The sequence below is a fragment of the Drosophila kikkawai genome, chromosome 2R (genome assembly GCF_030179895.1).
Source record: "Drosophila kikkawai strain 14028-0561.14 chromosome 2R, DkikHiC1v2, whole genome shotgun sequence".
Taxonomy (NCBI): Eukaryota; Metazoa; Arthropoda; class Insecta; order Diptera; family Drosophilidae; genus Drosophila; species Drosophila kikkawai.
Genome location: NC_091729.1, coordinates 675,806 through 686,473, shown reverse-complemented (window position 1 = coordinate 686,473; position 10,668 = coordinate 675,806). Strand labels below are relative to the sequence as shown.

The window sequence follows — 10,668 nt, the reverse complement described above, 5'->3', positions numbered from 1 at the left end:
ATTATGGCACTTTAAATCCACAGAGTACTTGTTTTACAAAACTATTAAATGGAGAAAAATCTCTATGTAATAAAATCAGAGAACATAATAAACAAGAAAGGAAGCTAACTTCGGCACGCCGAAGTTTTTATACCCTTGCAGATTGGTTTCGATGTTTATATTATAGATTTAAATGCTGAAAACACTCACAAAACAGAGTTTCATTACATTTTACCTATACTTATTATGTTTACAGTTTGACAGTTACAGTTTTACATTCCCAGCTTTACATATTTTATACATTTGCCGATCGCTTCTATGGCAGCTATATGATATAGTTGTCCGATTTTTATAAAATTTATACCAAAATTCTAGAATAATAAAAAAAGCTTATAACTTAAAGTAGATGAAAATACGTTGAAAAACAACGAAGTTATATTTTTTTTCGATTAATTTCCCGATCGTTCCTATGGCAGCTATAAGATATAGTCGTCCGATTTTCATAAAATTTTTACCAAAATTCTTAAATAATATAGAGTGGCCATATCTAAAAAATGGTGCAAAAATGTTGAAAAACAGCAAAGTTATAATTTTTTTTCTAAAAATATATCGAACATTTGTATGGCAGCTATATGATATAGTCGTCCGATCCGGCCCGTTCCGACATATATAGCAGTGAGAGCATATAGAAGACTATATGCAAAGTTTCATTCAGATAGCTTTAAAACTGAGGGACTAGTTTGCGTAGAAACAGACAGACGGACAGATGGACAGACGGACAGACGGACAGACGGACAGACGGACAGACGGACAGACGGACATGGCTAGATCGACTCGGCTGTTGATGCTGATCAAGAATATATATACTTTATAGGGTCGGAAACGTCTCCTTCACTGCGTTGCAAACTTCTGACTGAAATTATAATACCCTGCAAGGGTATAAAAATTTGAGATCATCCAAGAAGGAGCCATTTTTATAAATGGTCATAATATTGTAAATGATACTCATTTGTATGGATCATTTTTAGTAACGTTTAACAGTACTACTGTAATTAATAATATATCCTACACTAATCTGGACCGAAAGATACTGGAATATGTAACTGCCAAACAATACAATGATTTTTTAGTATCCGAATATCTTATGTCAAATGATTCAGAACTTAAATTTGATAACATCAATATGATAAACCCTTTGATTCAAATTAAACAAACTCAGATTCCAGTAACCTTAATACTGATCATATTAACTTTGTTATATTTAATTATCTCGCTATTAATTAAATTCAGAAAATATCTAAAATGCAAACCACGAAAGGGTCATTTTGAAGTAAACCAAGAAAACAATTTGTCCGACAATACAAATACCATGGAAGATGAAATTATAGTCGAATTGACCAATCATCTTCATTCAACTTATCCATCAGTTCCAACGAATCGGGACGATCCAATTTAGGATGGGGGGAGTTATCCAACCCGATATCCCGGCCGCCTTACCCATTTAATAAACAATTTTGTTTATAAACAATTCTTAGCTGGGAACCTTTCAACCAGCCTTCCCACGAGAACTCATTATCTTCCACACTTCAGTGGACAATTGCACCGCAGTCCTTCTTACATAAACAGAAGCTCACAGAAGCTCTTTTTATTAACAGGCCGCATTACCCATTTCATATACAATTTTGTTTACAAACAATTCTTAGCTGGGAACCGTTTAACCAGCCTTCCTTCTTGTATAAACAGAAGCTCACAGAAGCTCTTTTTAATTAAAGCCGCGCGGTCCTTCCACCATAAACAAAGCTGAGTCCAGCTTATGATAATATAAATATCCGCCGAGCTAAAGCATTGAAGATTAATCAGTTGAATTAAATTTCGTAAATCAAGATGACAAATTGCATCACCCAATTGTCCGATTCTCTTGAATCGAACTCTTTAAACAGATCCCTAATTCTCTTAAGCAGAGGTTAGCTCACAGGCAAATTACACTAGATCAGCCAGTCAGTTTCGAGTCGGTTCTTGGCACAGTATTCGGTCCGTTCAAAAATAAGTTAATCAGTAAAATAAAAATAAATGTTAAGGATAAGTGTAACAAAGTGAAGTTAAAATAAAAAATAAAAATTATTTTTTTAAAATATTTCACAAGGATCATATTTAATTTGCATGCATATGGAAATATATGTGTATGTGTAAGGCTTGTGTTTCACAGTGGAGCTTCGAGAAGTGGACTGTATTTGGATTGGCGGAATAGCACAAATTATGTGGAGAAAAAAATTGCACACAAAAAAAATATCGCGGCAGCGGCGAACTGTTCGGCGAACAGGGAACTCCCGAAACAATTACTTTCCGGATGCCGAATATTAATTATGCCTTTATTTTTCTTCACCACACAATTTCACTTTGCCTTTTGACTTTGCGGAGATGCCGATATTTGGCGCGCGAGTATGTGTGTATGTACACCGGAGCAACGGAGGAACCGAGAATCGAAAAAAACCAGGAATATGGCGACACACACAAAGCGGAGGCGGATTGAAAATTTCCACGAAACGACGAGAATGGAGGAATGGAAATTTCTCAACTGCCGTTGTGTCAGGAAAACTCGGACTTGGAGTCGACACGGAAAATCTTGCAGCAGAGTGAACGAAATTCAATGTTCGGACCACTGCTGAAGATCGGCAGAGAGGGGGGGAGACGGAATGCTCGTACTTATCTTTGGAAAAAACGCCGATAACTGCTGGTGGGGCGGAGTTGAAAATAATCCGGAATCCAAAAAATCCGGCTCTGATGGACCAAAATGATGGGGGCGGCGCTTCCTTCCTTCGGGAAAAGTGGAGTTTTAGAAGATGGAAAATTCACACGGCGCGAGCGAAGTAGTGGCGAAGTAGAAATAAAAAAAACGGGGGCGTCGTGGGTAATCTCAGCGTAGTCGATCAGCTTTATTTCGCTGCATACATGGAACTAAAACTTCAGCAAACGGCCGCGCTCCCGCCCGCTGACTTCGCTAAGCGAGAGCGAGAGAGCGGCAGCGGCCGATCCGAGTGTTCGGCAACGCAGCCCGAGGCCCGCGCTCTAACTCCAGAAGTAGATAGGGTGCAGTTGACCATCAAATATCTGCAGAAGAACTGCCCCAAATCCGTCCCTACATGCATCAGTGTGCAGCTCAGTGTATGCTCTTCTTGAGTATATGTGTAGGATCGGTTCGCAGGTCAAAAATTTCTTGAGCTCCTGAAGTGATTCCAATTCTGGATTTCCTATTTGGAATTCGACGAACTTCCTGAGGAGGTTAGTTAACGGTCGGGCAATATATGTGTAACCTGGAATACATTTTCTGAAGAAACCAGTTAATCCGAGAAATCACTGCACCGCTCGTATATTTTTAGGCGTTTTAAATCTATTTACTGCTGATGTGTTTTCTTCGCCTGGCCATATCCTTCCCTTTTCCACAGTATGTCCCAAAAAATGTATACGGGATTGCATAAAACTACATTTCTTCCATTTGATCTTCTGTCCAAACTGCATTGCTGTCTCTAGTACGCGTCTGGTTTTCCGCATGCAATCGTCAGCTGTGGCTGCATATACAATAACATCATCCATATACAACTGCATAACATCGTCGTTGATCAGGTCCTGAAATATGTGGTTGACAAATCTGATAAATGCAGCCGGTGAATTCTTAAAACCGAATGGAGTTCTGTTAAATTCATAGAGTCCTTTTGTTACATAGGCAGTTAGCGGCTTGCTAGCCTCCTACACAGCCACGTGGAAAAAACCATTCTCTAGATCCAGCGTTGAAAAATGCGGCCTCTTGTAGTTTTTCCAATACTTCTTCTATAAGAGGTACAGGAAAACTATCCGCTAATACCATGCTGTTTATTTTTCTGTAGTCAATACAGACACGAAGACACGGTACCGTCATTCTTCTTGACTACCACCATTCTGCTGGCTACGTTTGATGCTGACTTTCGTATTATCCCTTTGGCCAACCATTCATCGATTTGTTTCTTAGCCGCCTCTGCGTCGTTCGCACAGAAACGAGATGGTGACTGGTGAAATAGTTTTATTACGCCATCCGGGGTAATCTTCAGCTTTGAAGGTTTTGATGGCATCTGCTGGACTTTTTCGATGAGTTTTGTCACAGCTTCTTCATGCTGGCTGGAAACAGTAAACAAATTTGATGCTTCTACAGTATTGTAAAAATCAGAGCCAAACCCATCTTATTCTTTTTGTTCAGCTCCCAAACCTCTTAACTTGAAGCCAATGTCGTCGCAGCAAAATTTAAACTTTTTAGTAAAGTCATGTCCTAGCAAAGCTCCACAATCCATCACGTCATCGGGCATAACCAAAAATATTTTTTTAGTTGTGTGAGTAACTAGTCTGCAACCACATCTGCGGTAATAAAACCAATTGGCTTTGTTTTCTTCTGGCCCAGACCATTTAACAAAGACGCACTTTTGTAAATTTCAATGTTTTCAATTTTTTTTAGCAAGATTCTTGGTGACAAGCGATACGTCCGATCCTGTGTCGATCAAGCAATCAATTTCGACTCCATTTACAGAGATCAGTTTAAAACGACTTTGGTCGACAACCTTGCGAACACTTGGCTCTACAATCGGACAATTTTTGGCAATATGGCCGTTTATGCTCTGCTGAACCACACTTGAAACAAAATTCCTTTCTTGTCTGTTGTTCAAAAGGTGATGCACTCCTCTTGTTCCATGAACTGCGCGGATTATAGTCCAGCTGCGTTATAACGTAATACTGTAAAGTATAGCCTTATACTCGTTCTTTATATCAAAAAGCCTGTTGCTGCTTCCTCTACATTTCATGCCGCTGCTGTCTGGCGTAATTCTAATATGTACTCATGGAATGTCTCGCTTTTCTTTTTCCTCCTGCAACTGGCGATGCACGTCGGCACTGTTGGTGCTGCAAGCGAACTCGTCAATCATTACTCTCTTTAGTTCTTGATACTCGCTCACACACACAGACTGCAAAAACAATTTGGCCGCGCCCGTCATCATGCCTCTGGATTGTACATACATTTGTTTCAGGGTGAGGGTGAGCGTGAGATCGTATGCATCTAAATTTTTTTCAAATGTTTAACCACTGCTGCACTAATTGGCCGTCAAAATCATTGACCACTTTCTCAAAATTATCAATTTAAGGCTTAGCGCGGGTTCGTCAACTTGAATTTATAATGACAGCAACTGCAATATATTGTCGATTTTATTTTGCATGTCTGAAACTTCCAATACGTTCTTTTCTTCTTTCTCTACCACTGTATCGTGCTGTTCATCTTCGCCGTTTTCCTATTCCTGTATTTCTTTTCTATTTCTTGCCGGGGTTCGACGCGTCATTTTGGAACAATTCTGTGTCTATATCCGCGTCCAAATTCCGCATAACGAATACTGAGTTCTTCTTTGTTTTTGTTCGATCGTGTCTCTTCACCAGTTTCTTTATTCTTGTTCAATCTTGTCTGTTCACATATCAAATTAATGCGCAGTTTCTTTCTATTAAATGAATTTCACAACTTCTGTTCTTCTTTCTTTAAGACATTCACTTAATTATTTTAACTCTGTTCATTACGTTTTTCGACACTTAATTGGTTATCTCAGACCCGGCACGAGCCCCCAATTGTAGAGTTTGTAATGTTAAGTATATAGTTTATTTAGATATGTAATGGTAATTCTGAGATGATTTATAATAAGTGTGTGGGAATAACATAAACTTTTTGTTTCTGTTGGGGGCGGCGCTTCCTTCCTTCGGGAAAAGTGGAGTTTTAGAAGATAGAAAATTCCCACGGCGCGAGCGAAGTAGTGGCGAAGTAGAAATAAAAAAAACGGGGGCGTCGTGGGTAATCTCAGCGTAGTCGATCAGCTTTATTTCGCTGCATACATGGAACTAAAACTAAAACTTCAGCAAACGGCCGCGCTCCCGCCCGCTGACTTCGCTAAGCGAGAGCGAGTGAGCGGCAGCGGCCGATCCGAGTGTTCGGCAACGCAGCCCGAGGCCCGCGCTCGAGAGTGCGAAAGCGCTTAGCGCTGCGGGAGAGCGAGCGCGGGAGAGCAAGAGGGCGAGAGCGGGCGAGCGTTGCTACGCTGGGAGCGCTTGAGCTTTTGGACGCTCAGACGCTCGGTGGGCAGAGGGGGAACAGGGCCTCCTGGCGTGAACATTCTCCCCCCCCCCCTTGCAATCACTCGGGTTGCAATAATCCCGTACCGGACGATGGAAGAGAAGCGGCTGCAGAACGCCGCGGAGTGCCGGACGAGGGCCGAGGAGCGGCTGAAGATTGCCGTGGAGACAAGGTCCGAGGAGCAGCAGTAGACTTCCGAGGCCGGGCACCGGCGCTCCGGGACCGTCGCGCCTCCTGGCGCGACTGGCGCGGATCCATTGGCTGTTCGGATAGGTGCAGCAATCACCTCGCTGGTCGGAGAAATCGGCGACGGATCTTGAGCGGATGGATCTTGTTGCAGACTCGGCATCGGTAGGAACTGGAACCTCGAGTACATCTGCGCTCCAGCTCTATGGCGCTGCGTGGATGTGGAGACATGCGGTTGGCTATTACTGGCGGAATAGGACGGAGATAAAAATCGGAATTACTAATAGAACCCTTGCGATTTGGAACACGGAATAGAGCTACGACACCACAGTTACATATAACATCGGAGTGACAGGCGACTGGTTCTTGCGGGCAGACGGGCGCTTCCATCGGGAAAGGGACGACCTTCGCTATGGTCGATGGTGTGCGAATTTGAAATTTCCAAGACAGCAGCACTGCGAATGGGACGGAATTTGTCCACCGAGCGGTTTGACTGGACGGAAATTCGTGTCGAGAACACAGACACGCCGCTCGTGGCCTCTGAAGACACTGGGCCTGAGAGCACCCATCCGAAAATCGTCTCTTGCGCCAGGAGAGAGCCGAAAATGTTATTCTTGGAGCCGCCTAGAAGCACGGACGGAAGAATGTCAGCTCCAATAAGGACGTCGATTTCGGAGCTCTCGAAGAACGTTGGATCAGCAAGCGGGACGTCAGGAAGTTCCTTCAGTAGGTCTCGTGGAACCGGATACGAGGGGAGCTTCCCGGCTAACTGCGGAAGAACATAAGCTGCAGTTTCCAGCTGCAGCCCGGGTCAGGAAGGCGCACGGATGGCGAGAGTGCAGAGCTTGGTGGATTGGGCGGCAACTGACTCGTTGAGACCAGACACTCTGGTCTGAACTGGCGTAAATGTTGGGCTAATTTGACGGAACAACCTCTCCGTGATGAAGGTTGCCTCGGACCCAGAGTCGATTAAGCCTCGCGCTTGGAAATCGCGGCCTGAATGGCAAATGTTAATGAGGGCTGTGCCCAATAGAACGGCTCTTGAGCCGGAAGCAAAGCACACTTGCACATCAGTGTGATCTTGAGCGGAGCTCGTGCCCTGAGGAGTAGGCGCCGGTCGAGGCCTGGGTGGCGCCGTCGGACTTGGTGCGGTCGCGGAGGGATTATCGCGGTGCAGAAGGGTGTGATGACGGCTGCGGCACGTCAAGCAGCTATGGGCACTAGTGCAATCCCGCTGCTGGTGCCCTCTTGCAAAGCAGTTCAGGCAAAACTGCTTTCTCCTAATGTAGTCGGAGCGACCATCTACATCCATTTCAAGGAAACGCGGACATAGGCGAATTGGATGGTTCTCCCTCGAACAGAGATCGCACCCTCTTGGGGCCGGAGCCACTCTGGCCTCGTAGGAATTCAGCCTGCGCACTGGGGCGCTCGCAGCCGTCGGTCTTGGCGGAATTTGCCCTGAATTGCTAGGCCTGATGTCGTCGATCGCTTCCAGATTGCGATGCCGCTCTGTCAGAAACGAATCTAACTCGTTCCAGGTCGGAATTTCAGCTTTGTTGTGTATGGATTGCACCCACATCGAAAGTGTGATTTTGGGAAGCTTTATGGAAACCATATACACTAAGAGACAATCCCACGCCTCGATTTGAATGGAGGACATCTCTAAGGCTGTCAGACAACTCTGGACGGTGCCTTGCAGCTCTTTTAGAGCGGCTCCGGACTCTTGGGGGACAGCCTGAATGTTGAAAAGGATTTTCAACTGGCTGTTGACAAGTAGCCGCCGATTCTCGAAGCGGTCGGTGAGGCTTTGCCACGCGGAGATGAAGCCCTCATTTGTCAGAGGGGCTTTGGCTACGATGGCGTGCGCATCGCCCCTTGTTTTGGATTACAAGTGGAACAACTTTTCCACCGGTGTGAGGCGAGAGTTGTGAATATATATCGCGGTGAAAAGGTCTCTGAAGGTGGGCCACCGAAGATAATCGCCAGCGAAAACTTCTGTGTCCACTGGTGGCAATCGACAACCCATGGACGTGGGTGTGGGCATAGGGGCGGAAGCCGGAGTGGACTGGGCGGCGGCCCTGTCGATAATTTCCTGCAGCTGTACAAGACACCTCGAATATACGGAGTAGCACTCACTGTACTTGGATTCAAGCTCAGTGGCGGTGGCTGTACGGTCGGAGGACACTGAAAGTAGGTCGGAGCCGTTTTCATAGCCCTTCTCCACCTTATCCCACAGGGCCCGAATCTGATCCCGATGAACCTTGCACATGGCGGGGGAAAATCTATCGGTTTCAGGGGCGCTCGGAGTGTTGATGTCAGCCTCGAAATGGCTCACACGGTCCGTTGTGGAAATGAACTTGCGGAGGGCGATATCGAGTGCCGATTGAGCCATCTTGGCTACCGACCGAGTAGATCTGGATGAGGTACTGGATCAGGTCGAGGAGATACGGACTGGGACCCTTCCAGAGTAATTGCCGGAATCAGAGGAGTCTGTTCCTCGTCTCCCGTGGGCATCCTCGAAGTCGAATGGGTCGCGAATCAGTTGGTCGCCGCAGGAAACGGACAAGTCCCGAACTCAATGGTTCGAAAACGTGACGGAAAACAAGTTTTGGAATGGAACTTGGGGTCACTTTGGCAAAGGGGCGCAATAGGAACTGCCAGAAGCCGCGGAATTGTATAACTTATGCAGTACAAAATATCCTAGAAAATCCCGCACTCGGAGAACACAATGTGCTCGCTTACGGTCACACTGCTAGTGGATGCCGCGGGTGAATTCAAGAATTAAATGCCGGGCTCAGGTTCTGAGAGCCTCGGGCACCACCGAGAAAAGAATTGACGAAAACTCGTGAAGGAGGAAGTCACTCAAGTAAGGGCGTCGGGCGCCGACTTGGACAAAAAATAAATAAAACAACGAACGTCGACCGGAATGTCGAGGAACAAAATTTCTGTATTTAGGTGTCTCGGATGAGAAGGTTGTATCCGGCTTTGGTCGGCCCAGAACAGGACTAAACCGAGACCCACGAATGTTTGGTTTCTTCCCGCAATAAATGAATTAATCCACCAATAATTCGAAAAAAATTATTGGCCGCAAATAATTAGTTAATAATTCGGAAAATTATTGGCCGCAAATAATCCACTAAGAATTCGCAAAATTATTGGCCGCAAATAACTAATTAATAATTCGGAAAATTATTACGGAGCCGGAAAGGTGGAATTAAAACCTTGGCTTTTGTTTGGAAGAACACGGGCACTGGGTTCTGCCGCCGGCAAAAACAACCCCAATAAAAAAACACAGGTTAATTTGGAAAAGGCGGAAAAAAAAAACACAGTCGTAATCGCACCCGTGAATTGATTTGCCGTTTTGTCCTAAACGTTTGTTGTTTTGTTGCGTTTTATATATATATATATATTTTAATTTTATTTTAATTTATTTTATTTGAATTTTTTATAGTTTATTTATTGGTCGTTCCTGTGTAGGAGGCAGAAAATATATTGTATGGGCTCATTATCCTTTGTTAACTTTTAGTTTATAACTATTAGTTAGCATTAAATAAATAAATAAATAAAATATTGTATGGGCATGCATGCATATGGAAATATATGTGTATGTGTAAGGCTTGTGTTTCACAGTGGAGCTTCGAGAAGTGGACTGTATTTGGATTGGCGGAATAGCACAAATTATGTGGAGAAAAAAATTGCACACAAAAAAAATATCGCGGCAGCGGCGAACTGTTCGGCGAACAGGGAACTCCCGAAACAATTACTTTCCGGATGCCGAATATTAATTATGCCTTTATTTTTCTTCACCACACAATTTCACTTTGCCTTTTGACTTTGCGGAGATGCCGATATTTGGCGCGCGAGTATGTGTGTATGTACACCGGAGCAACGGAGGAACCGAGAATCGAAAAAAACCAGGAATATGGCGACACACACAAAGCGGAAGCGGATTGAAAATTTCCACGAAACGACGAGAATGGAGGAATGGAAATTTCTCAACTGCCGTTGTGTCAGGAAAACTCGGACTTGGAGTCGACACGGAAAATCTTGCAGCAGAGTGAACGAAATTCAATGTTCGGACCACTGCTGAAGATCGGCAGAGAGGGGGGGAGACGGAATGCTCGTACTTATCTTTGGAAAAAACGCCGATAACTGCTGGTGGGGCGGAGTTGAAAATAATCCGGAATCCAAAAAATCCGGCTCTGATGGACCAAAATGATGGGGGCGGCGCTTCCTTCCTTCGGGAAAAGTGGAGTTTTAGAAGATGGAAAATTCACACGGCGCGAGCGAAGTAGTGGCGAAGTAGAAATAAAAAAAACGGGGGCGTCGTGGGTAATCTCAGCGTAGTCGATCAGCTTTATTTCGCTGCATACATG

General features: G+C 44.6%; 1 protein-coding gene across 1 annotated transcript; it reads right to left on the bottom strand.

Annotated features, from left to right (window-relative positions):
* Window positions 1–6,388: 6,388 nt before the first annotated feature.
* On the bottom strand, window positions 6,389–8,684 carry LOC138927998 (uncharacterized). The gene is made up of 4 exons (XM_070283876.1): window positions 8,263–8,684; window positions 7,158–8,166; window positions 6,635–7,061; window positions 6,389–6,537 (listed from the first exon to the last, which is right to left on the bottom strand). The coding sequence occupies exons 1-4, from the start codon at window positions 8,682–8,684 to the stop codon at window positions 6,389–6,391; spliced, it is 2,007 nt and encodes a 668-aa protein (XP_070139977.1).
* Between the last annotated feature and the right edge of the window lie 1,984 nt (window positions 8,685–10,668).

What these genes read in the sequence shown, in the direction of transcription:
- LOC138927998 (XM_070283876.1), bottom strand. Translation starts at nt 8,684, where the DNA reads ATGGCTCAATCGGCACTCGATATCGCCCTCCGCAAGTTCATTTCCACA. An exon ending in TTCGCTGGCGATTATCTTCG is followed by an intron (nt 8,167 to 8,262) that starts GTGGCCCACCTT and finishes ATCCAAAACAAG; the next exon opens with GGGCGATGCGCACGCCATCG. An exon ending in CAGTCGCCTGTCACTCCGAT is followed by an intron (nt 6,538 to 6,634) that starts GTTATATGTAAC and finishes CTATTCCGCCAG; the next exon opens with TAATAGCCAACCGCATGTCT.